We start from the raw sequence: 27,935 nt of genomic DNA, 5'->3' as shown, positions 1-27,935 counted from the left end.
CAGGAAGCAATACAGATGGAATATGGGCAAATATGTATTACAAGCACTTACAGAAAATGACAAAAACAAAAAACAAAAAAAACGTTCACACCCTTAGTCCTGCCATTAATGCTGAGTGGTTTGTAAACGAGGGCAAAGAAAGCCCTCATCAGCTACCTGCTGTACTCATGCCTAAGGAAACGGGGCTCCGGCTCCGACTCAGTGGTGCGCGAGCGATGCAGCTGGAGCAGCCAGGCACCTCAAGGGTTAAGAAAGTGAGAAGTTATTAGTCAGGCTAATTCTCACTTCTCCGTTAGTTTCTAGCCAGTCGCTGTATCCGGATTTCTCCATGGAAGAGTCTCGTATCTTTATGTGCCTTTTCGTTCTGCTCACCAATCCCAGACCCGATTTATTAAAGCCAGCTTCTAGCAATTCTCCCAACTTCTGGTTTCTTATCTCGCCAAATCCTTTTGCTCACCATTACCAGCTTAGCCATCCTTCAATATGCAGTCGCTCAAAACACCATCCAACACTAACTCACTTTCCCAATGTCTCAACTCAGGAATTCCTACCTCCTCACCTTTGTTCAAGTTGTTTCCCAATCTGAAAGGCCCTCTCTGCCTTGAAGATTTATTTTTAAGTGATCTCTACACCCCACATGGGGCTTGAACTCACAACCCCAAGAGTCACTCGTTGCACCGGCTGAGCCAGCCTATTTCAACCCCTCTCGCCATCTATCCTCGTTCTCATTCCTGAAGTGCAGAGGTTGAGCTAATCATACTCTTTAATTCATGTCTCACCATCACAACTGATCCTTGCAGTGTTCTTTTATCTCAACATCTATGAAAGTTCCAGAAAAGGAGAAAAACACAGGGGAGAAATTATCAGAGAAATGAAACAAGAATGTTTCTGAGACCTAACGGACACAAATATCCATAGGAAGGTTTTACTGCACAGTTAGCCCAATGAAGGAAAAAACCCACAACAAACAAGCAAATAAATAAACCAAAAAGGCCCTTACATTTTCAAGGAATTAAGGATAAGGAAAATAACCTAAAAGTTTCTTGGGGACAGGGAAATGGGACACCAAACGGCAAACTAGAACCTACAAGCGAAGTGAAGCCGTAACCATTGAGAGTTGAGTCTTTTTCAACCTACTATTCTGTAACCAGTCCGTCTGAAGGTTGAACAAAGACACTGTAAGGTATCAAACGTCTCAAAAATTTTACCTCTCACCTTTTGGAAGAGATACTCCACCCACACAAGGAAGTAAAGCAAGAAAGAGGGAACATGGGAGACGTGTTTCACAGGCACTTCCACAGAAAGGAGCGACAGGGAGGTTTCACGGGGGTGAGAGGAAGGCTCCAGGGGCTGGTTGCAGCACCCCCAGAAAGTCCAGGCTGGGGCTGGAACGTGAAAGACTCTCATATGGTCCTACACTATATTATATACTACGTACTGTATTCAGAGAATTAAGAGGCTATCGGACCAGCTTGGTAAGCCTTGGCAATGACAGGTACAGACGGAAAACTAAGGAAATAAAAATAAAGCGATTATCCCAAGAAGAGCAGAAGGTCATGTGAGAAAACAACAGCAATTGCATCGTCGCGTATTACTTGGACAGTCAGGGAGCAAAATCCTTACACACCGAATAGTGATTTGGCCCCAAACCACTCAAATGTAATAGGGAGATATGGTGGAGGAAGGAGGGAGATAATAAACCCTTTTCTACAACACCTGAAGTGAACAGAGACTACTACTGAGGAGGCAAAAGAAAGCAGTGTAAGTAGATGGTATGAAGGGTTCAAGAACTAACAAATCTGAGTGGGCACACAGAGGAGCTGAAGGGAGGGCGGTGGAAGCAGGGAGCCAAGGTTTCTGTCAGCCTTCTAGCAATTCTTTTACACTTACCAGAAAATCCACACGCATTTATCATTTGGATTTTGTAGTAAGTAGATCCACTGTATTAAAAATGAATCAAAATAAAACAGCAACAAAAAACAGCAGCTACCCAGGACATGATGAAACAGGCACTCTCCTAGTCTCATTTACCTTTGGGAGTGATTTTACAACAAAAAAACCGGGGATAAATTTTAGTATCTACACAAAAAAAATTAAATATTTTCGTAAAATATTTTATTCATACAAATGCAAAGAATAAACACCTACGTAAGTACATCTAAGAAATGCAACAGCACTGTCTCTGTGAAACTCCCCTGTGCCTCTCCCCTAACTGTACCTTTTCCTCCATCAAAGAGTCTAAATGTACATTCACTTTCATTCAGCAATCCCACCGCTTGAAATTTATCATACAGACAGACTTGCAAGAGAACACCAGCCTGCATAAAAAGTCTCGAAATAATACAAAATGTTCATTGAGAGACTAAGTAAATTGGGGGCGCTTGGGTGGCTCAGTCAGTTAAGCATCCAACTCTTGGTTTGGCTCAGGTCATGGTCTCACGGTTCCTGAGTTCAAGCCCCAACCTAGGCTCCACAATGACAGCACAGAGCCTGCCTGGGATTGTCTCTCTTTCCGTCTCTCTCTGCCCTTCACGTGCTCACACACTCTTCCTCAAAAATAAAGAAATAAAAAAAAAGGGAGAGAGAGACTACATAAACTGAGGCACCTGGTTCAGTTGGTGGAACATCTAACTCTTGATCGCAGGGTCGTGAGGTCAAGCCCCATGTTCGGTGTAGAGATTAATTAAAAATAAAATCTTTTTTAAAACAGGAAAGACTATAAATAAATTATGGAATAGCCAACTGATAATACACGAAGCTGTTTTTTCTTGATTTGAATTCTTACAGTGTACTTTTTATTTATACTTTTTTTTTTTTTTTTTTAAATGTGTGTTTATTTTTGAGAGAGAGAGAGAGAGACAGAGCACAAGCAGGGGAGGGGCAGAGAGAGAGGGAGACACAGAATCGGAAACAGGCTCCAGGCTCTGAGCCATCAGCCCAGAGCCCGACGCGGGGCTCGAACTCACGGACCGCGAGATCGTGACCTGGCTGAAGTCGGACGCTTAACCGACTGCGCCACCCAGGCGCCCCTATTTATACTTTTATTTAAATGAATAAATTTAAAATTATTCATACAGATCACATTAAGAAAATTTTTTACAAGCAATTTTTTTTTTTTTTTTTACAAAATAAGGTGACACTATATATAGTATACAGTTATTTTATTTTATTTTTTTTTATTTTTTTTTTCAACGTTTATTTATTTTTGGGACAGAGAGAGACAGAGCATGAACGGGGGAGGGGCAGAGAGAGAGGGAGACACAGAATCGGAAACAGGCTCCAGGCTCTGAGCCATCAGCCCAGAGCCCGACGCGGGGCTCGAACTCACGGACCGCGAGATCGTGGCCTGGCTGAAGTCGGACGCTTAACCGACTGCACCACCCAGGCGCCCCAGTATACAGTTATTTTAAAAACAATATACATTAGGGGCACCTGGGTGGCTTGGTTGGTTTCGGCTCAGATCATGATCTCACAGTTCACGGGATGGAGCCTTGTATGGGGCTCTGTGATAATACCGAAGAACCTGCTTGGGATTCTCTCTCTCTCTGCCCCTTCCATGCTCACATTCTCTCCTTCTCTCTCAAAATAAATAAACTTTAAAATCTATATATAGATATATACACGAGACAGCTTTCCACTGAAGTGTATGTACACTGAACTCCTTCTGCAGAGGATTCCACTATGTGGACTGTGGTAGCCAGAATGAGGATTCCCTGTCCCCCAGCCCGAAGATGTTCATGCACACCCTAAAACCCAGCAACTGTGGATACCTTACTTTCCTTGGTATAAGGAACTTTGCTGGTATGATTAAGGGTGTGGATCTTGAGATGGGGGAATTACCCTGGATTATCAGCATGGGCCCATCTAATCCCAAGAGTCCTTAAAAGCAGAGAACCTCTGAGAGATAAGGCAGGAGGAGGAGGAAAGGAGTCCAGGATCCAAAGAATGCAGCTGACCACTGGAAGGTGGGAAGAGCACGAGCTGACAGCCAGCAAAGACACAGGGATCTTGATCCTACAACTGGCAAGGAACTAAACTCTGCCAAATCCAAATAAGAAAGGAAATGGATCTTTCCCTAGAGCCTACAGACAGAACTACAGACCTGCTGACAGCCTGATTTTAGCTTGACGGCACGTGTGTTGCACTTCCCACCTTCTTGGAAACGGTAACAATAGTTTGTGTTGTTTTCAGCTGCCAAATTTGCAGTCGTTTGTTACAGCAGCCATAGAATACAAGCACATGGATGTATCGTAATTTCTTACTGCTGGACATGTGAATTCATTCTGATTTTTCATTGTTGCAGATAATGCTGTAAGAATAACTACATCCACATCTTTGTGTGCTTATCTATTTCTTTTCTTTTCTTTTTTTTTAATTTGAGAGAGAGAGAGAGAGCACTCGTGCAAGCAGGGGAGGAGGAAAGAGAAAGAATCTTAAGCAGGCTCCACACTGAGCAAAGAGCTCAACGTGGGGCTTGATCCCACGACCCTGGGATCACGACCTGAGCGGAATACACAAGTCGGACATTCAACTGGCTGAGCCACCCAGGTGTCCCATTCAGGATAAATCGCTAAAACTGAAATTGCTAGTTTAAACATTATACATTTTGATAGATGTCAAACTGTCCTCCAAAAAGATGGGCTAATCTGTACCCACATCAACACTGAATGTGATGCCTATTTCTCCACAGTATTACTCATCTATAAAATTTCATAAAGGGGTAATTTTAATTTCAAATAAATACATCCATGAAAGTTCACCTCTTTATCCTTTTATTCAGCTTCCCTAATATTCCAGGAGTTACGAATAGATTTTCATGAATGAACACACAGAAATTTATGTAAGAATATAAAACTGCTTTAGAGGCCAAATTAATCTCTTAAAATGGAACCAAAGAGCCTGTTTTAAGAGGCCAAAACTTCAAAAAAAACCTGTCCACTTCAAAAAACCAAAAATGTACACCTCACTCCAGATTTCCTCAACTATCCATTATTGATACAGTATAGACAGATTTATCAATCCTGTTCTGAAGCGGTTTCAATCCCAAATATTCAAAACAATTACTAAGAGCTCAATTTTGAGTAGTAAATTACAAATGATACATGGCTCTTGCTTTCTGGGAATTTATAACATAGCAGGAAATACATTTATAAAATATTACAAGGTGGTAAGTTCTATGGCGGACATACTCAGCGTCCTAGAGACACCCGGCCAGACCTAGATGTGTGTGTAAATACATGTGAACTAGGGGTGCAGGAGGCAGGGAACAGTCTGGAAAGGTTTCCTAGGAAATGAAATCTCCACTAAATTACATAGAAACTACCAAGACAAAAGCATGGAGAGATTTTTAGTGGTTTGGCCTTGCTGGACCATAAAACATAAAGCAGAAAGGATTATAAGGGCAAAGTGCCTGGAAAGGAGAATGGCTTAACCCATTAAGTAATGAGAAGTCTGTGGTAAGAGTATGAGGCAAAGGAATGAGGTGGTCAACTCTGCACGGTAGACCAACGGTTCTGGAAGCAGGAAGAAGAGATAAGGAGGACAGCCTGAAATAAGGCAGTGGCACTGAGAACAGAGAGGAGACACAATGGATACAATCATTTAAGAGATCAATCCATTCTTTCGATACTCATTGAGCACCTACTATGTGCCAGGCAGTAAGGGGATGATACGAAAGAAAGCTGCCGATGATCCGTAACACTCTAGAGAACCTAAAGCGTATCAGAAGCTTTTGTTTGCCCTATATTGGCTAAAATCTTCAAGGACTGCCTTACTTCTTACTCGGGAATAAATCTGTTTTACCCTACCTACTCATGTTACAGAATTTGATCCCATCCTTTCCCGGCCTTTATGTTTCCTCTCTTTACTAGGGCCTTTCCAGTTTGTTTAGTTTCTACATAATACTTCCTACCGCCAGTTGTCATTTATTTGGTTACTAACAGTGCCTCAGCCCCCCCGCCCCCCCCCCCACAATCTAACCTTCTAATACCAAGACGTTAATTAGGAAAGAAGGCAAGAAGACCACATTCCCCTCACAGCAGCAAAATAGGGTCCCATTTTTTTATACTCCCCTCATTTTCTCCAACAAGCTACGTGAGTAAAGCCCAGTCTAGGACACAGGGCATGGGCCTTAAAGGCGGAATGTCTGGCCACAGACCCCGGTTCAACTCAGTAGCAGTGTGACTGTCAGCAAATTCCTTAACCTTGCCATGACTTGGTTTCTTCATCTGCTAAATGAGAGGAGTAGTATCTACTCCTCGGTTATTGGAGGAGACATGAGTATAGGACTGTAGGAGTTAAAATAAGGGAAGTGCTTAACATGGTATCTCTCACATAACAAATACTCAGTAAACGTAAGCTACCGTGACCCCTTGTAGATCGATGTCAGCAGGTGCTCTATCGCTTTAGAGCACAACTCACCGTGCAGTTTGTCACAGTCTCTTGCACTGCAGTCTTACCTTGGCACCAGCCAATTCCTTCATCATAAAGAGAGAATCATCAGCTCGTTCGTCGTCATCGTCATCATAATTTGGGGAGGGAGCTCCCTCGGCTCCTTGCCTCAGCAGGCTGCCACTTCCTCTAGGGTCAAACGGATCTACCACAATGGGCTCAGTACCTTTAATTTCACATCGGCAGAAAGGACAGCCCTGGCCTTCTGATTCCTGCGGAGGAAACAGGAGATGGTAACAGACACGTCTCAAAGTACTGACAAGATCTGTCCACTGGGAAATGCATTTCCTAGAGACGAAAAAAGAAATCAAAAATTTAAAACCTACCCCACAAGCCAGGTCATCCTTTTTATCTGTAAAGGATACACAATCCCCAATTCTTCAGAGTGATTACACAGCTGGGGAAATGCATGCTTTGGATCCATACCTGCCAGGACGTAAGACAGGACGTGCACATGAGGTGTCCACAGGGCTCGATTTTTACATCCTTATCATTTTCAGCACATATTTTACACAGTTGGAATGTGGAGCCCATCTCACAGTATAATTCATATTGTTCCTTTGATTAAAAAGAAATTAAAGAGATTACTCAGCCCATTCAGATATTTGTTGAACTGTAACTGTACTGTTACTGATTGTAACTGTAAATACTAACAACAGAAAAACTAAAGACTTATTTTCTATACAAATTTTGCTTGTACGAAAGTGGTCAATAGTCTCTCGTTAAAAGAGAAAAAAAGCACTCGGTCTCGGTCCTATTTTAAGTTCTTTAGAGAAACCACACACACATAAATTCACTAATCTAGTCAATGGTTTACAATGTAAATGTTCTGGGATGCCCGGGTGGCTCAAACACCCGCCTTCCACTCAGGTCATGATCTTGAGGTTCGTGGGTTGGAGCCCCACGTTTGGGCGCGGTGCTGACAGTTTGGAGCCTGGAGCCTGTTTCACATTCTGTCTCCCTCTCTCTGCCCCTCCCCCACTTGCCCTCTGTCTCTCTCAAAAATAAACATTAAAAAAATGATGAAAATACATAAATGTAAATGTTTCAATCACTTAATACAATAGAACTGTCAGTTCTGTAAAGTACATACAAAAGCTTGCCTCCAGAGCTATGGTTATACCATACAACAAAATTCACCTGGGTCACTTTGATGTGGTCTTGGGGAGTTGGTTCACACAAGCCTGTCAGGTCAGGATTCTGATTCCGTCCATCTGGAAACAGATAGCTGTAAAAAGAGTAACCAGCCTCGGGGTTTTACTAAAGCTAATTTGTAACTGCTACCAAGACAGACAAATTTTATCTAGCAATTCTCTCATTCTAAAAGGGTAGTTTTGCTAAGTACAAAGATGTATCTTACTAATACTTCAAAAAACATACAGGGGCGCCTGGGTGGCTCAGTAGGTTGAGCATCCGACTCTTGATTTCGGCTCAGGTCATGATCCCAGGGTTGAGGGATCAAGCCCCACACCGGCCTCCACGTTGAGCATGGAGCATGCTTAAGATTCTCTCTCTTTCCCTCTGCCCCTCTCCCCCACTTGCACTCTCTCTAAAAACAAACCAAACCAAAACAAAACAAAAACAGAACAGTTCCAAGAAGATATTCCCAAACACTGATAGCTCTTTCTCTAGGCCACAATGCCCCAGGCTCTATCGTCTGAGAGGCTGACAACTTTTTCAGTAAAGGGCCAGACGGTAACTATTTTTGGCTCTGCAAGCCACGTAAGTCTGTCTGTGTCATGTATTCTTCTCTGGTTGTCGTTTTTTAAGTAACACTTGAAAAGGGAAAACCTGTCTTAGGTGCGGGCTGTACCACAACAGCCAGCCTCATAGCTAACAACAGCTACGAGCCATAGTTTGTCAACCCCTATGACTCCTTTTAAATAAAAACAAAAGTCCTACAGAACCTGGAAGTCAAAACAATATAACCTGTTAAGATGCTCCTTGAATCTTAAACTGTAAAAGAACCCTGGAATAAAGTCACTGATGATCAAGTTTCACAACCCCTAAGTTCCTAGACTCCAGCAGATGACAAACAGTAGATACTCACAAGCCTTCCCTGAAGCCGTCAATCAGGGCTTGAAAGAGAGGTTTATTGTGTGGGATTGTCTGGAGAATGTTCCCGTCAGCAGTGACGTACCCAATAGCCCACTGACCCAGACGAGTGCAGCTGAGCCGGAAAATGTAACTGTGAACAGTGAGGAACAGAACCTTTTACATACTTGTATTCGGGTGGAAGCTGAGACAGAGACAAAAATCAAAAGGACCACTAATAATAGATCCTACGATGACTACAGAGCAAAAGCAAGAAACACATAAGCTCAATTTTTAAGTGGCTTGAAAGCATTTATCAAACCCTAAGATCTGAATCCGTCAATTCCTCTGGTGAACAGACAGCAATCCCAGTAAAGAAACGTGGCCGCTGGGGAACTAACACAAGATCGTGTTTCCTCCTTTCTGGCAAAGGTCACAAGAGAATAAAATATAGGAGGATAAACCTCTTTGCTTCAAGGAACTGACCTTCCAGGTTTGTGAATGAACTTCTGGAGCCGAGCTTTTACTTCATCATACGTCAGGAAAGCCATGTATCCGGGATGAGTTACAGCAAGACTGTTCCAGTTCCTGAGCAAAGAGGACCACGGCTAAGGGAACAAGAGTTCAATCAGACCACTCAGCTCAAGACCTAAAACCAACTTCAGAGCAATGAAAAACAGAAGGAAAACAACCTTGATTCTCAACGATAAATTCTCCATTTACTCTCACAAATTTTGAATTATGTTGTCACTCTGAGGGAAACACGGCTGAGATAAGAGCTTACAAAAACTAAGAAAAAACAAATATACACTTACAGAAAGATTTTTTTCATAAAATGAAATTCAAGACATTCTAACGCAGTTCTACTGACAGGAGTGAGGTTAAATGGCAACAAACAAAAAAATCAGAGAAACAGCAGGACCCACACGTGCAACTAAGAAGTTGCAAACAAAGGCTTATGCAAGTTTGGCTACATGCACATTATCTTTATGGAAAGAAATAAATGAGCTCTTTTGAAGCTCTCAATATTAACAGTCAAGAATTTCAATACAATAGGAGAAAAAGTTGGAAACACATAATGTCCAGCAACAGGAAACTGATTAAATAGATCATATTATACCCATTTTCTGGACGTTCCAAAACCATTACGACAATGCAAAAGAAGACTACTCACTAACAAAATGAGATGATAAATATGAGGCGAACACAGCAGATCATATAGTTATTTTTACCAATAAATAAATAAATAGAAATACAGGGCAGTGGGGGTTTTTTTGCTTATAATTTCTAGACTAAAAATACTTTTATACAATAAACTTTCAAATGTTACTTTTTTAAAGAGCTCTCTCTTCAGAAAAGTAGAAACAACTAGTTGTTAGTTTTCTGTTTTTAGTATCCTACCTGAAAGAGTCTTGTAAAGATGTCAAATTCAAAAACTGAAATATAATCATTGCAGGTCAGATCAATAGTGGATTTCAGAGCCATGGCCTCGAGCCCAGAACTGATGGGATGCACTTCGTGAAGGGCCTGTCGGAAACTCTTCCAAGGGACTATTGTCCTGGGTGGGGGGTGGGGGGGGGGTTGGGGGGTGGGAGGGAAGGCACTGAGTGAGACAACAGACAATTCTGGGCATTGCTAAAATAACCAAGGAAAAGAAAGCCACATAAGGTCTTAAAACCAATTTCAATTCTCTTAAAGAAGCTAAGCTATATTTTGGATTAAGAAGAGAAAGGGAGTAAACGATGTATTTCTTAACTTTCTAATGCGTACATTAGTAACAGAGACATCTTCTTCCACTATTCTTTGGCAGAAGGTCACAAACTAACCCCTTTGTCATCTTTCTTCACACATTTGTTCCATTTAGGGAAGCATGGAAAGAGAGAGGAAATTACTCTTTTCATATAATAAATGCAACCTCTGGCCAGGCCTCAATTAACAGAAAGCTTACGTTTAAACTAAGTTTTTTATTTTTTTAAATATTTATTCATTTTGAGAGAGACTGCACACGCATGTGCACGTGCACGAGCGGGAGAAGGGCAGAGAGAGGAGGGGAGAGAATCACAAGCAGGCTCCGAGCTGTCAGGGCAGAGTCCAACATGGGGCTCGATCCCACGAACCGTGAGATCATGACCTGAACCAAAATCCAAGAGTTGGACACTTAACCGACTGAGCCACCTAGGCGCCCCAAAATAACTTTTTCTTTTCTTTTTTTAATTTTTTTTTAATGTTTATTTATTTATTTATTTTTTTTTAATTTTTTTTTTTTCAACGTTTATTTATTTTTGGGACAGAGAGAGACAGAGCATGAACGGGGGAGGGGCAGAGAGAGAGGGAGACACAGAATCGGAAACTGGCTCCAGGCTCCGAGCCATCAGCCCAGAGCCTGACGCGGGGCTCAAACTCACGGACCGCGAGATCGTGACCTGGCTGAAGTCGGACGCTTAACCGACTGCGCCACCCAGGCGCCCCAATGTTTATTTATTTTTGAGACAGAGGGAGACAAAGCACGAGTGGGGGAGGGGCACAGAGAGAGGAAGACACAGAATCTGAACAGGCTCCGGGCTCTGAGCTGTAGGCACAGAGCCTGTCGCAGGGCTCAAACTCAAGGACCACGAGATCATGACCTGAGCCAAAGTCAGAAGCTCAACCGACTGAGTCACCCAGGGGCCCCCAAAATAACTTTTTCAAAGCATGAAATACATTCTGAGTTCTTTGAGGAACTCACACTCTCAAGGATGAGACAGGAGGAAATAGGCTTATGGCACAGGAGCAACAGAGTTTGACAGGGATGAGGAATAAATTATTAATATAAGTGATTAAACCCCAGATAAGGCAAGCACCAGATATTATGGGATTTCTATTTCTCAAAATACAAGCTCATTGCCTTTGAAAAGTTTTAAGACATCAAGTGGCATTTTGAACTCTTTTCTAATGTAGTCATTAAGGTAAAAGAAACAAAGTTAAACTTATTCCCATCCTCTTTACCCAGATTTTTAAATCACTAATTATTCTATGTTTTACATTTACACATATTTTGAAAAAGGTGGCATTTAAAAAGAAATTTACATTAGGATCTGTATATTCGATGAAAAAGTTTTATTGTTTTCTATCTTTTCATTTCCTTGATCCAAAGTTTCAGAGGACATACAAGAACGTTTATATTAATACTTAAGAGCATAAGCTTAATTCATGAATCTGTCTGTCGAATTTAAAACTTCTATACATCAAAAGACAATATAAGGAAAGTGGAAAAACCAGCTACAGATCAAAAGATACTTGTAATGTAAGTAACTAACAGACAATCCGTATCTTACAAGAGGAGAAAGAGTAGTAAAAAAGGACAAGTCAGGAAGAGGAATAGGCAAGTTAGAGTAAGAATCCTGACTGGTCACACTTGTGAAAAGATGCTCAGTCTCCCACGTCATCAGGACTATAAAGCAAAATATGACACCCAATTCACATCAGCAGTGTTAGCCAGACTGTGGAGCTACTGGAATTTACGTACACTACTCATAGGGATATAAACTAGTATAACCACTTTGGAAAGCAACTGGGCAATATCTGGCAAAGCAGAGGATGTGAAACCCCCTGATTTGGCTATTTTGCTCCTAGCATGGAACTATGAAGAAGCTCCTGCCTATGAAGGTGAATATAATTTTGTTCACCTCAGCGCTGTTTGTGATAGCAAATAATGTGAAACATATGTCCACTAACAGCAGAACGGATGGGAAGAAAAAGAAATAAATATTCAAACAAAGAGCACGGGTCTCAATTGAATCTGCGAAATTTTCTCCAAAAAGAAAAAAAAGTTAACTATTTACACCAAAGCAGGGAAGCAGATACAGTACGTCCTCCCTTATCTGCAAAGGATACTTTGCAAAAACCCTCAGTGGATGCCTGCAAACGCAGGTAAATACCAAACCCTATATATATTATGTTTCGTCCTATACACACACACCTAAGATAAAGTTTAATTTCTAAATTAGGCACACTGAGAGATTAAGAACAATAACTAATCAAATAGAACTGTAACAATATACTGTAATGGAAGTTATGGAAATATGATCTTTCCCTCTCACAATATCTTACGGTACATACCCTTCTTGTGGTGGGTGATGTGAGATGATAAAATGCCTACGTGATGTGATGAAGGGAGGTGAATCACGTAGGCACTGTGATGTAGTGTTAGGCTACTAGTGACCTTCTGATGAAGTATCAGGAGGATCACCTGCTTCTGGACCACAGTTGACCGCAGGGAACTGAGACCATGGAAAGTAAGACTGCAGATAAGGGGGGGGAGGGGGGAAGCTACTGTACATTCATGTTCGTTATTTTTCTCTATGCTCTCCCATATTATTCCATTCATAAAAAAATAAGTAGGGGCTCAGTCAGAAGACCATATGACTCAGGGTTGTGATTTCGAGCTCCACACTGGGGTTAGAGTTTACTTAAAAAAAGTTGGGGCAGCTGGGTGGTTCAGTTGGTTCAGCCTCTGACTCCTGATTTCAGCTCACATTTGTGAGATCACTTGTGACATCAAGCCCTGTGTCGGGCTTCGTGCTGAGCAGGAGGCCTGGTTGGGATTCTTTCTCTCTCCCCTTCTCTGCTCCTCCCCCACTCTTTCTCTCTCTCAAAATAAAATAAACATTAAAAAAAAAAAAAAGGAAAAAAGTTAAAAATTAGATAAAAAATTTAAAAATACACAAAAGGCCAAAACATATGCTTTAGTTTTTCATAGTTCAAATTATTTGGGCACTTACTTTTCCCCAAAAGCTTTCCTCCAAAATTCTGCAGCGTCTGCTTTCGTAATCCGAAATGTGTCTCCTTGAAAGAGTCCACTTGGAAAGATTCCTTTTAGTTCCGCCAGCATGTGGCTGAAGATCAGTGACAGTTTGGTTAGGTTTCGCCTACAAATGATCAGAAGTGCAATAATTAAACACATAAAGTTATTTTTATTTTAAATTCACTGAAATCAACCTAGTCAAGTATGTAATGAATATGAACATGAATATACATTTACGAAGAACCTCTTCCAATATACTTTCTGATCAATATTATTCAGAGATATTATAAAACTAGGAAAGGAGAGAGGAAGGAAATGTGCTGTTGACATATGAAATACTCTGTGATACTATCTGTGTTCAAAGCAGGGCTTCAGAAACTGTTTTTGCTCTAACATCATATGAAAGATGCAGATAGAACAAAGACTGTGGCACTCACTAGATCCACTCCCATTCCCTCCATTCAAAAGATGTCCTATAGTAAATAGAAAAAATTTAACAGGAATATATTTTAAGGCTTTTAATCTAACTCAAGCCAAATACCTCTGAGTATTCACTAATGTGAACGAATCCACGTTGTGAAGATGACAGAGGACTCAAATAAAGGTACTTACTTGAACACCTCGACTAATCTCACAAAAGAGAGGAAATGCTAAAAAAGCAAAATAATCAGAATAGCTTTGTATAAGCTATTCTGGATTTTTAAAACGAATCATCATATGACTCACACAAATTAAAAAATAAATTACTAATAAATTAATAAATTACAATTCTCAATTTAAATATCTAAGACCTAACAAATACTTTCACTTAAATCAGACCTTAAAGAGGTTAAGTTTTACCAAAACAACTCCTCATCCTATACCAAAACTGAAGTGCTAAAATCCAAACCATGTAAAAATTCCTAAGTGAATATGCTACTATTCTGCTTTGACAATCAGGGAACTTATTCTAATAACCTGTGTAATCTCTGCTTAATGAATGGAATCATAAAGATGCCACACAGCTTAATGTACTGAGTTATGTAATCACTGTGTTGGGGCACCTGGGTGGCTCATTCGGTTAAGCGTCCAATTCTTGATTTTGGCTCAGGTCATGATCTGAGGGTTGTGGGACTGAGCCTCGCACGTTAAGATTCTCCACCCCCTCTGCTAGCACTCTCTCTCTCTCTAAAATTAAAGAGTCACATGCTCCACCGACTCAGCCAGCCACGCACTCCTAGGTGTATACTGTAATCAGATTACCTTTCTTATCTTTAATGTGCTGTCACACAGAAAAGATACAGACAGATGCTTTACTGTTAAGCACCAAACCAGCTACCGGCTGCACTACCTTCCCTTTGTCTCAATCATTGGTATTTCTGTATTCAAAAGTCTGTTCTTGTCATGAGTGGCTTATAAAATTTCAAGTCAATTCATAATCAAATTTGATCATCTAAAAATTCTCTTTAATAGAGAGAGACTTTTCTCTTTCTGTTATAATGGAGATCCCATCTTTGTCTTTAATGTATAAAATGCTGCACCAAAGTAAACAAGTCTCTCTGGCCCTGACTCTTGTGCAAAATGCTACTGAAATCTTTCCAGTCAGCTTTTCAACAAATCCGCTCCACTTTCCTGATATGTCTTCTTGCACTTGTAGCAAGTTATTCTCTTTCTAGTTTCCTATTTGTTTTCTGAAAGCACCTACAAAAGTGATAATATATTCCTTGAAGACAGTCTTAAAATAATTCATATGCTAAATAGATCAAGTGTGAGACAGGAATACAAGCACTTATCCAATCCCTGAGTTCCACCAGCAGTTCTCCTCTTGGCACTCGGAGATCCTTCCATTATGGCTTGCTAGAACTTTTACTATTTTACCAAAGTTGTAACAAAAATCATAAAGATCAAGGCTGTATCACAGAATGGGGTGCCTGATTGGCTCAGCTGGTAAAACATGCGACACTTGATCTTGGGGTCGTGGGTTCCGAGTTTCACATTGGGTATAGAGAGTACTTAAAAATAAAATTTTTAGGGGCGCCTGGGTGGCTCGGGCAGTTAGCATCTGACTCTTGATTTCAACTCTGGTCATGATCTTCCAATTTGTGCGATTGAGTCCCGCATCAATCCCTCTTGGGATCCTGTTTCTCCCTCCTTCTCTGTCCCTCCCTTACTCTCTCTCTCAAAAATAAATAAACTTTAAAAACTCAAAAAAAAAAAAAAAAAGAATATATCACGAATATATCTCAGAAGAATTCTGCAACACAGAACTTGGTAGAAAATGTGCAAAGCACCAATTATTCCCAATGACCTTACTTTCAAATCGTCAGCGGGACACAGTAGACTGAACCTCAATAAACATAGATCACATTCTGCTAAATGTTAATCTTTAAAGAGAAACAAGTGAGAGCCCAGGATTTCCTTAAGTTATGCTAAATTGTTGAGAACTTACTATGTGTAAAGAGCTATGCTGGGGCGCCTGGCTGGCTCAGACAGAAAACATGCGACTCTTGATCTCAGGGTCGTGAGTTTAAGTCCCACACTGCGGGTATAGGTTACTTAAATATTAAAAAAACAAAAAACAAAACAAACTATGCTAAACAGTACAGCAGAGTAATATATGTATAATATGACCAAGAAGATATTATATCACACTCGCAAGGTTTTAACAGCTTTTTCAGGACTCTTATTTCCTCCTGAAAGTATCTTTCTTTGGTTTCTCTCGTGCTGTCCTCTCTTGGTTCTCCTACTGGCTTTGTCTTTCTTTGGCTTTTCTTCCTATTCTCTCAACAGAGCTATTTCCCAAGAATATGCTCTCGGCTACTTTCTTTTCTCTCTCCGTGTAATCTCTTGACTCTTCCTTCACAATCAGAAGCTTGAGAAACCACTCTGCAAGCGATTCCCAAATCTTAAAATTTGGTAACTTTCCAACTGCCAACTATACTTCTCCATTCACATGCTAACACCTCAAAGCAACATGTTCAAAATTAAATTAATCTTCCTTCTCAAATCTGTTCTGTCTTCATATTCTCTGTAATGACAACACCATCTTACTTCCCACAAATTCAAAACCTTAGAAGGGCGCCTGGGTGATTCAGTCAGTTAAGCATCCAACTCCGACTTAGGTCATGATCTCACCACGGTTTCATGGGTTCAAGACTCACATCGGGCTCTCCACTCTCAGCACAGAGCCCACTTTGGATCCTCTGTCTCCCTCTCTCTCTGCCCCTTCCCCGCCTGCACGCAGGAGCGCATGTGCGTGCTCTCTCTAAAATAAACATTTAAAAAATTAAAAAAAAAAAAAATTTTTTTTTAAATAAAGAGTTTCTGAAATATATATATGTAAATATAAAGCTTAGAGTTATCTTGGCTTCTTCCACCTCCCTTATTCTCCATATCTGACCTATTTGTCAATTTGCTGACCACTGTTGTCTTCCTACCTTTAAACTACATGATTTTAATTGAAGTTCGTTGCTACCCTCCCCCACCTACTCCACAATTCAAACTTTAGTCTTCCACACAGATGGCCAACAGACACGTGAAAAGATGTTCAACATCACTCAACATCAGGGCAATGCAAATGAAAACCACAAAGAGATATCGCCTCACACCTGTCAGAATGGCTCCAATCAACACACAAGAAACAATTGTTGGTGAGGATGGGGAGAAAAAGGAACCCTCATGCAGTTGGTAGGAAGTGAACTGCTGTAGCCACTGTGGAAAACCATACGGTGGTACCTCAAAAAGGTAAAAATAGGGACGCCTGGGTGACTCAGTCAGTTGATGTCCGACTTCGGCTCAGGTCATCATCTCCCGGTTGGTGGGTTCGAGCCCCACTTCGGGCTCTGTGCTGACAGCACCGGAGCCTGGAGCCTGCTTCAAATTCTGTGCCTTCCTCTGTCTCTGTCCCTTCCCTGCTCACACTTTGTCTCTCTCTCTCAAAAATAAACATTACAAAAAAAATGTGGTTAGGGTGAGGGGGAGGAGGAGGGGAGTGGTCTCTAGTCCTATGATTAGGTCTCAGCCTTTAAAAAAAAAAAGAAAAAAGGTAAAAATGGAACGATCCTACAATCCAGTAATTGCACTACTGGGTATTTATTTACCCAAAAATTACAAAAGCACTGGTTCAAAGAGATACATGCACGCCTATGTTTATAGCAGCATAATTTATAATAGCCAAATTATGGAAGCAGCCCAAGTGTCCACTGACTGATGGATAAAGATGTATATACACACACAATGAACTATTACTCTGCTATAAAAAATGAAAGCTTCCCATTTGCAACCACATGCATGGAGCTAGAAAGTATAACACTAAGTGAGATAAGTCAGGCAGAGAAAGACAAATACCATATGATTTCACTCATACATGTAATTTAAGAAACATATGAGTAAAGGAAATAAGACAGGCAAGCCAAGAAACAGACTCTTAACTACAGGGAACTCTGATAGTTAGCAGAGGGGAGGAGGGTGGGAGACGGGTGAAACAGATGATGGGGATTAAGGAGGGCACTTATGATGAGCACGGGGTGATGAATGCAAGTGTAGAATCACTAAACTGTACATCTTAAAACGAATATTACGGGTTTTTTTTTTTTTTAATTTATTTTGAGAGAGACCGAGAGAAAACAAGTGGGGGAGGGGAAGAGAGAGGGAGAATCCGAAGCAGATTCAGCATGGACATAGGGCTCGAACCCATGAAACCGCAAGATCATGACCTGAGCCGAAATCAAAAGTCGGACGCTTAACCAACTGAGCCACCCAGGCACCCCATTATTACACTGTACATTAACCAACTGGAATTAAAATTAAATACAGTAACAAAAACAGACTTCAGTCTCCAGTCTCCTCCTGTGAAGGTGAATCATGCCACATATATAACTGCCTTTTTAAGGGGGGGGAGAAAACAATTTCCACACTGCCAGGGGGACAAAACCCAAACTCAATTTTGATTTGAAGGCTTTCCGCTGACTTGAATCTAAGCTACCTCTCAAACTAATTTCTTACTTCTTCACGAGTATGTTCTAGCCAAACTGAATACGTCATCTTTTCTCATACATACTACCCTTGTTCACTTTCCCACCTGTAAGCCTCTGCTTATCAGTTTCCCTAGTCTGAAATAAGACGCAGCTTAAATGTCATTTCCTAAGAAGCCAGCTAGAAGTAATAAACCACTCAAATACCCACAGCACGTTCACCGCAGCTCTCATGTCATCTGAACCCCTCTTGTACTATCGTTATCTATGTACACGAGAGCTAAATCCATTTCTAACGGGTATTCACATCCCTTTGGGCAGCTGCCACCATTTCTAACTTTCGTTATACCTTCAGAAAACACTGCCTACTAGTGCTAGGCTCTAGGGATGGATGCAGCTATGAACAAAACAAAATCTGGCTTTTCGGCATTCCTGTTCCCGTGGGAGAGCATCAGGTGGTGGGAGAAAAGTGCTTTGAAGAAAAACAATGCAGCCTATGAGAAGAGAGTCATGGAGAGTTGCTGTTTTAGAGAGGGTCGTCTTAGGAACCTCTCTTTTGAGAGTTGACTTCTAAGCCAAGTCTGAAGCAGGGGCAAGAAGGGAGTCTGGGATGACTGAGCTGTGTTGGCATCTTTTCAAAGAATGTTCCAGTGAGATCTACCAAGGGTCCAGCACGATGCTGGATCAGAGATAAAATGTACACACCAAAATCATAATGAGCAGAAAGCTATTTTAATTTGTGAAGCCACAAAAAAAAAAAAAAAAAAAAGAGAGAGAAAGAAAAGAAAAGGGAAAGTTATTGACCACAAGGATGTAATGGCACCAGGCACCTAAGAGCAGCTCAAAGTGCTGACTGAAATAGTTACTGAAAATCAATTTGAGACACTTTCCTACTCAAGGATGCATCCCCAAAAAGCCAACTTACATTTCTGAAAACCACCAGAGTTGTGCACCATAAGCATCATACTTCTTAAAAGGAAATTAAATATCTATAAAAGCCCACGGGTCACAGCATTTTGTAACTGATCTGAGTTGAAATTCTGTTCAATAACATTTTAAGGCCGCTGGTTTATGGTTGAGTGCTGTGTATAAGGCTGAGTTTAATCAGCAGAATCCGTCTAAACATGTAATCTTAGAACAACGAGGCGTGATGGATATTTAGCTTATTACAAGGTAAGCAATACTTTTCAAAATTCTGTCAGCAGTTACTTCAATTCATACAATATGTTCTAACAATTCTCCAAAGAGCCACAAAGGAACACAACTGTTCTATTTTTTTATAAATACCCTGAAGACAAAACTTTTCTTAAGTTCCAGCAGTAGCAAGTAATACAGGTTTTACTTTAACTCATGAGGTATTTGAAGAAGGAAGTCATTTTTTTTAATGTTTATTTTTGAGAGCGAGACAGGGAGCAAGTGGGGGAGGGGCAGAGAGAGAGAGAGAAAGGGAGAGAGAGAGAGAGAGAGACAGACAGACAGACAGAGAATCCCAAGCAGGGTCCAGGCTCCAAGTTGTCAGCACAGAGCCCGAAGTGGGACTCGAACTCACAAACCATGAGATCATGACCCGAGCCGAAGTTGGATGCTCAACCAACTGAGCCACCCAGGTGCTCCCATTTTTATGACCTTTGACACCAAACATCTACACCTAAGTAACCACAAATTCTACCCTCTAGCTTCCCTCCTCCTCTTCTCTTAGCTCACAACTTCCCCATAATAATCGAATGCTGACTCAGTATACAGTGTCAGTTGTTTTCAAAGTTCAGACCGTGTCAGCTCTTTCCCCCTAACTCAGGTCCTACTCTACAAGCCAACATACCTTTGTACCTGAGGCCTAAAATAATGGTTACATTTTCTGTGTATAGTTTCAGTTAATAAGGGACTAAGATTTCTGTCACCAATACATAGCTATATTAAAGATTAAAGAAGCGGGGCGCCTGGGTGGCTCAGTCGGTTAAGCGTCCGACTTCAGCCAGGTCACGATCTCGCGGTCCGTGAGTTCGAGCCCCGCGTCGGGCTCTGGGCTGATGGCTCAGAGCCTGGAGCCTGCTTCCGATTCTGTGTCTCCCTCTCTCTCTGCCCCTCCCCCGTTCATGCTCTGTCTCTGTCCCCAAAATAAATAAACATTAAAAAAAAAAATTAAAAAAAAAAAAAAAGATTAAAGAAGCAATATAGCTCCTGCTTTAGCTTCTAAAGTAGAAAGATAAATACAACTTGATAGGAATTGCAATCACCATTTCTATAAATCAAACAGGACAGTGTTGAAAAGTAGCCTTTGTATGAACATGAGATAAACAGAAAACTCTTCAAATGATTCCAACCAATGAACTTACTACACAAAATACTGAAAAACAAGCCATCTTTAGAACTCATGGCCACAAAGTACTTTGCAGAGAAAGAGGAAATGAAAAAAAGAACATAGTATGGGGAGATAAATTAACTCTTTATATTAAAATTTATGAACATTTAAGAGGAATACTGAGAATGGTACCACTCTTGCTTTAATGAGAATGCTCCATCCCTTCCAAGTACAGCAACAATTTATTTCATGAAGAAAAGGACTTTTCAGAAACAAGTATTAAGAGATTGAGATCTTTTAGAAAACCATGATGACTTACAATACAGTTAGTCCAATGTATTCATAAAGATAGTCTCACTTAGGGTTACGTTTCTGAAACTCCATTTTGGGGGCGCCTGGATGCCCCAGTTGGTTAGGTGTCTACTTCAGCTCAGGTCATGATCTCACAGTTCGTGATTTCGAAACCCATGTCGGGCTCTGGACTGCCAGTGTGGAGCTTGCTTGGGATCCTTGCTCCCTTCTATCTGCCCCTCCCCTACTTGTGCTTTCTCTCTCAAAATAAATACATGAACTTAAAGTACGGTCCTGGGGCGCCTGGGTGGCGCAGTCGGTTAAGCGTCCGACTTCAGCCAGGTCACGATCTCGTGGTCCGTGAGTTCGAGCCCCGCGTCAGGCTCTGGGCTGATGGCTCAGAGCCTGGAGCCTGTTTCCGATTCTGTGTCTCCCTCTCTCTCTGCCCCTCCCCCGTTCATGCTCTGTCTCTCTCTGTCAAAAATAAATAAACATTGAAAAAAAAAATTTAAAGTACGGTCCTTAAAAAAAAAAACAAAAAACTCCATTTTGATAGTAATAAATTCTGTAACTCACAAGCATGGTCTGTCTATTCTTTCTACAAAGGAGTATGTGAAAATATATGTGAGAATAGTTAAAAAGACTAGAGATCTAAAATGTATTTCCTGGAGGGGATGCGTGCGTGGATCAGTTGGTTAAGTGACTGACTTTGGCTCAGGTTGGGATCTCGTGGATTGTGAGTTCGAGCCCCATGCTGGGTTTTCTGCTGTCGACACAGAGTCTGTTAATCTAATGTGGTAAGTTAAATATTGTTACCTATTTGGGGGTGCCTGGGTGGCACAGTTGGTTAAGTGTCCGACTCTTGATCTCAGCTCAGGTCATGATCTCATAGTTCATGAGTTCAAGCCCTGCCATCGGGCTCTGTGAGGTCGCTGCAGAGCCTGCTCGGGATTCTGTCTCTCTTTTTCCTTCTGTCCCTTCCCTGCCTGTGCTCTCTCTCTCTCTCAAAATAAACTTAAAAAAATTTTTTTTAAATATTGTTATACATTCTAACATTAGAGACTTGCTAAATGCCAGAATCTGTGAATTATTTTACTCAATTTTCTTTCTGAAGAAATAACACAGGGGTGTCTGGGTGGCTCAGTCTGTTGAGCATCAGACTTCAGCTCAGGTTATGATCTCATAATCCCTAAGTTCAAGCCCTGCATCAGGCTCTCTGCTGTCAGCACGGAGCCTACTTAGGCTCCTCTATCCCCATCGCTCTATCCCCCGCCTTGGTCGCTCTTGCTCTCAAAAATAAATATTAAAGGGGCGCCTGGGTGGCGCAGTCGGTTAAGCGTCCGACTTCAGCCAGGTCACGATCTCGCGGTCTGTGAGTTCGAGCCCCGCGTCGGGCTCTGGGCTGATGGCTCAGAGCCTGGAGCCTGTTTCCGATTCTGTGTCTCCCTCTCTCTCTGCCCCTCCCCCGTTCATGCTCTGTCTCTCTCTGTCCCAAAAATAAATAAACATTGAAAAAAAAAATTTAAAAAAAAATAAAATAAATATTAAATGTTAAATAAGTGTTAAAAACATTAAAAAAAGGTAACATAGAAACATCAAAAATCATCTCAGCCATTTCAAAATACTGTCTCACGTGAAAATGGTTCAAAGACTCAGAAAGAAGTTTCTTTGATTTTTAAAGCAAAGGAAGCAAGACTTTCCTTTTATAATTTAGTTACTTGTAGAATCTAGGGGACAGGTATAGGATTGGTGTAAAGTTCTTTCAATGTTTCTGTATGAATGAAAATTTTCATAGTAAAACACTGGGGGGAAACCCAAATAATTTAGGCTGAAATGTACTTTAGTATTTGTGGACCCAATGAACCTGTATTTCCCAGTGGGTAAATTTCAAAGTGATTAACACTTTTAATACAATGATTCATAAATAGCTACACAACATTATACAGTATCATTTTGGAGTTGTAAAACATTCTCCCAAATGAGGTCAATATAACCCATTTTTTGACATTTAGCCATGGTGTGGGCTAAAGACTCCAGAGATGATGACAAATTAATTATACTGTTGAATGGTGAATTGATCAATGCTTGTAAGTACTTCATGTACTGGTACCATTTCAGTGATAACCATGCTGCTTTCCTAGTCACTGGACTCCAAAAACCTTACATGCAAACACTAATGTCATCCAAAGAATGCTGACTGAGAACACAGTGACATGACATTTATAACTCAATAGCAGCATCCTCTGCTCAGAGTAATCAGCTTTAAAAATAGATACAACGGAACTTCTTTCAACAAGCTTCACAGGAAGTCAATAAAGTACTGTTTAGCTCTTATCTGCTTAAACTGCTTTAAAAAGGGGGGGGGGGGTGCAAAACCAAAAGCATCACCTACAAAAGGAGTTCTGAACCAGTATCTCTGAAAATATCAATGACCTTTTTTTTTTTATAATACTAAACACACATTAAACGTATCTGTATATTGGTGGTCCTGCCTTTGAGATCCCCAGTTACATGTAACAGACTACCATCACACAACATTAATCATCCAGAGCATTTTGAACTACCGGTTTCATAGAATTCAAAGCTAAAGGGACACTAATGTAATTCACCAAGTGACTGGGAGGGCAGCAGCCCATGTGAGAATCTCTAATACTCCCCTCACACTTCTAACAAATTAATCTTAAAACTCAGACGCAATCTCTTTACTCCCTCCTACACAAAGATTTTCAAAGACTTCCTAATAACCACCAAAAAAGTTCAAACTCCTCAGCTTGTAAATTAAAGCACTTACAAGATGGTCCCAATTCATCCTTCTAAACATATACTACAATATTTTCCCAAACATTCTATACCTTCTGGGGCCCCACACCTTTCTTGATGGTGTTACATCAATACATGCCTCCCTCTAGTTCTAATAGTTCACATTAAGAGCTTATTATGTGTCAGATGCTTTGCTAAACTACATGCATACCTCCTGTGATTCTCACAATGCTTTGAGATAGGAATCATTAATCCTACCTTACAAATGAAGAACAAAGACAGGGATATTAAATGACTCACCCAAGGTCATAGAGCTAGTAACTGGCAGAGCAGGTCGTGAGCCCAAGCTGGTGGGAATGATATATATTTCCTTTCTAATGCCTGTGGTTACTAAAATCCTGCCCAAAGTTCATTCTAAATGCTGACTCTTTGGTGTATGTATTGGGTGGGGTGGGCATGGGATATTTAACAGCTTTCATTTAATGTCTTACTCTCCAACCCCAGACCCCAAAGCATCTTAATTCTTGGCACAGGCTTCATGGGGCGCCTGGGTGGCTCAGTCTGTTAAGACTCCAACTTTGGGGGCGCCTGGGTGGCGCAGTCGGTTAAGCGTCCGACTTCAGCCAGGTCACGATCTCGCGGTCCGTGAGTTTGAGCCCCGCGTCAGGCTCTGGGCTGATGGCTCAGAGCCTGGAGCCTGTTTCCGATTCTGTGTCTCCCTCTCTCTCTGCCCCTCCCCCGTTCATGCTCTGTCTCTCTCTGTCCCAAAAATAAAATAAAAACGTTGAAAAGAAAAAAAAAAAAAAAAAAAAGACTCCAACTTTGGCTCAGATCATGATCTCTCAGTTCATGAGTCTGAGCCCCACGTCGGGCTCCGCACTGGCAGTGTGGAACCTGCTTGAGATTCTCACTCTCTCCTTCTCTCTCTGACTCTTCTCTGTTCTCTCAAAATAAATAAAACCTAAAAAAATAAAACAAAAAATAAAATACTTAGCACAGGTTCCATCATGTTCTGCTTGGTATCAGCTGTCTCAGTCCCCAACAGAATAACAACTCCTTAGGGACAGGAGCAGGTAAAGTGTCTTACACACTATCTCCTGCAGTAGTGAGTACACTGCCTTGCACTTAACAGGCATTCAATAAATTTGTAGAATGGAATTAGAAAATATAACTTTACCTTTTAAATAAACTTTTTATTTTGGAATCTTAGATTTACAGAAAAGTTGCAAAGATAGTACAGAATGTTCCCATATACCCCTCATTCGGTTTCACTTTCTCCTAATGTTACCACGTCATGTTACTATGGTACATTCATCAAAAGTAACAAACCTTCATCAGTATGGTCCTATTAAGTAAACCCCAGACATTATTCAGGTCTCACCTGTTTCTTCCATTAATGTCCTTATCTGTTTCAGGATCTAACCTAGGATACATAACATTTATCATCATATATCCGCACTCTCCTCTGGTGTGGGATAGTTTCTCAGTCTTTGTTTTTCGTGACCTTAAGGGTTTCGAGGGTTACTGGTCAGGTATTCTGTAGCACATGCCCTCAAGGTGTTTAGCTGATTTTATTCTCATATTTTTGACCGTGCTTGAGTTTACAGAAAGAATGTCATAGAAGTGAGGTGCCCTTCTCATCACAACAGGGGATATGTGAAGTCCACATGACATCACTAGTGATGTTAAGCTTGACCATTTGGTTAATGCTGGGAGTGTCTGCTTCTCCACTGTATAGTTATTAGTGGAAAAGATTTACTTTTTCACAGATCTATTCTTTCTTTCCTAACTCATCTGAAACAGTGATCACTTATACTAGAGACAATATTTTAAAATAATTATTTCTGGGGTGCCTGGGTGGCTCAGTCGGTTAAACATCTGACTCTTGGTTTTCGCTCAGGTCATCTCACAGTTAGTGGGATTGAGCCCCATGTTGGGCTCTGTGCTGACAGCATGGAGCCTACTTGAGATTCTCCCTCCCTCCCTCCCTCCCTCCCTCCCTCCCTCTCTCTCTCTCTCTCTCTCTCTCTCGCCAAAGCATAAGAGACTCTTAAAAACTGAGAACAAACTGAGGGCTGATGGGGGGGGGGGGGGGGGGAGAGGGGAGGGTGGCTGATGGATATTGAGGAGGGCACCTGTTGGGATGGGCACTGGGTGTTATATGGAAACCAATTTGACAATAAATTTCATATATTTAAAAAAAAAAAAGAGATTCTCTCTCTCAAAAAAATGAACAAATAAACAAATTTCCTAAAGAGTTTAAAAATAAAATCTGACTTCTCTATATTTCAAAATAACCTCTGAATTTATTCAACCAAGTTCTGAAAAGTAACTATATAAGTTATTATATACACTGAAGCATTTGTCTGCAGCTAAAAGCATATTAATCCTGAGAACTGATTACTACTCTATACCAGTTCTTTAAAGAATACACAAACACGTAAGTAACATAATGCAGAAATCTCCAAAACTTCTCATATCCTCCCACTAACAAATGACAAAACCACCAGGCAATTTTCAGGAAGCTCATTCTGTAAACTTAAAAAACAAATTTAAAAATATAAGGATATATGGGGCACCTGGGTGGCTCAGTCTGTTAAGCATCTGACTTCAGCTCAGGTCATGATCTCACAGTGAACTCGAGCCCCACTTTGGGCTCTATGCTGACAGCTCAGAGCCTACAGCCTGCTTTGGATTCTGTGTCTCATTCTCTCTCTGCCCCTCCCCGATTTGTGCTCTATCTCTCAAAAATAAATAAATGTAAAAAAAAAATGTTTTTTTAATATATGGATACATTATAGACAGACAGAACAAATTATACTGAGGAGATAGCTCTAATAGAATCTAATCAAATATGCAGAAAGTCTATCTGGTTAGCATTAATTATTTACCTCCTGAATATATTAGACATTAGACGTTTAAATACATGGTTTTTCCCAACAAATACAGAGTAGCTACTAAACTTTGCTATCCTCAAAACTTGGGAAAGAACATGGAATTTTCTATAACTATCTGAATCTAATGCTTCTAAGGGATCAAAACTAGAGAAATCTTCATCATTGCCATTCTCTTCAATGTATTTTCCATGAAATATAATCCTCAAGCTCACAATTCTGTATCTCTGTACAACTCTGGTATTAGTGTTTTAGCTATTAGTATTACGAATTAGTATTTAGTATACAGTTTATATATGTAAAGGTGTATATATAGTATATATGTAGTATATAGTATTAGCAGTATTTTATCAAACTTAACATACTTTATTGAGAAACCATCAACGAAGACAACTCCTACGACATAGGAAAGAACGTCTTCCTCGACGCTACTGTCTAGTTAGCAAAGCAGACTTGCACACTTAGGAAGACTCTAGTAAGTACTAAAGTCAAGTAAAAACCAAGTGCCATAAGAACATGGGTGGGAGAACCACAAATTAAAACTAGTAAAATTTAGGAGACCTCTTGGGCTTTACAGAATCCATAAAACTTCCAACGATGGGAAAGAAAGGGATTCCAGGCCGAGGGAGTGAACCAAGACTCCACAGAAGAGCTCGGAGACTGGTAAACCCGACCGGGATGGCTGGAGTGTATCACCACCATGGGAGCCTGCGATAGAACTGAAAATGCGGGCAAAACTCAAAATGGAGATTTAGCAAGCTGGGTGGGAGACAGGACAAATGCAGTGGGAAGTCATTAAAGGTCTGCAATCAGGAGTCATATTTAATGGGTTTTAAGGCCATAAATAACAGCAGCATTGAAGAGTGAATTAGAGGAGAAATGACAAAAGCAGGAACATCAGTTAGGATATACTGCAGTAGAAAGGTAATGGGAGCCTGAACATGGGCAGTAAAAGAAGACCGATTTAGGGTGCCTGGCTGGCTCAGTAGGTAGAGCTTGCAACTCTTGACCTTGGGGTCATGAATTCAAGCCCCGTGTTGGGTGTGGAGATTACTTAAAAAAAAAAAAGGAAATATACACACACACACACACACACACACACACACACACACACACACACATATGTATATGTATGTATTTTTGAAAGACCAATTTGAGAGATACTGCAGAAGTAAAATCAAGAAGAGATGACTGAATAGAAGAGATGGTGAACAGGAAACTCTGAGCCTGAGCAACTGGGATAGGGTTATTCCCATTTTTATAGTAATAAATATACAATATACTAATATTTTATAGTAATAAAAGCTAACACTTTTATTAAAGGCTTTCTATGTGTCAGGCACTTTATGTATCTTACTATTTAGTTAATTCTCATTTACAATCCTGCCAGATAGATTGAACCATTATCCCCATTTTACAGATGAAAAACCCAAGGCTGAAAGAAAAAGCCTATAACCAATCCTAGCAGTTCG

The 27,935-nt window shown here is 40.8% G+C and overlaps 1 protein-coding gene across 1 annotated transcript in view; it reads right to left on the bottom strand.

Annotated features, from left to right (window-relative positions):
- The window catches only part of CBL (Cbl proto-oncogene), an 86,449-nt gene that overhangs the window by 21,226 nt on the left and 37,288 nt on the right, over window positions 1-27,935 (bottom strand). The window contains 7 exon segments of the mRNA XM_030332564.1: window positions 6,459-6,662; window positions 6,877-7,008; window positions 7,591-7,678; window positions 8,501-8,638; window positions 8,971-9,092; window positions 9,886-10,042; window positions 13,245-13,391. Coding sequence (XP_030188424.1) covers window positions 6,459-6,662; window positions 6,877-7,008; window positions 7,591-7,678; window positions 8,501-8,638; window positions 8,971-9,092; window positions 9,886-10,042; window positions 13,245-13,391 — 988 coding nt within the window.

The sequence above is a fragment of the Lynx canadensis genome, chromosome D1, assembly GCF_007474595.2.
Source record: "Lynx canadensis isolate LIC74 chromosome D1, mLynCan4.pri.v2, whole genome shotgun sequence".
Lineage (NCBI taxonomy): Eukaryota > Metazoa > Chordata > Mammalia > Carnivora > Felidae > Lynx > Lynx canadensis.
The sequence above is the reverse complement of the archived record's forward strand: the minus strand, read 5'-3'. Positions and strand labels throughout refer to the sequence as shown.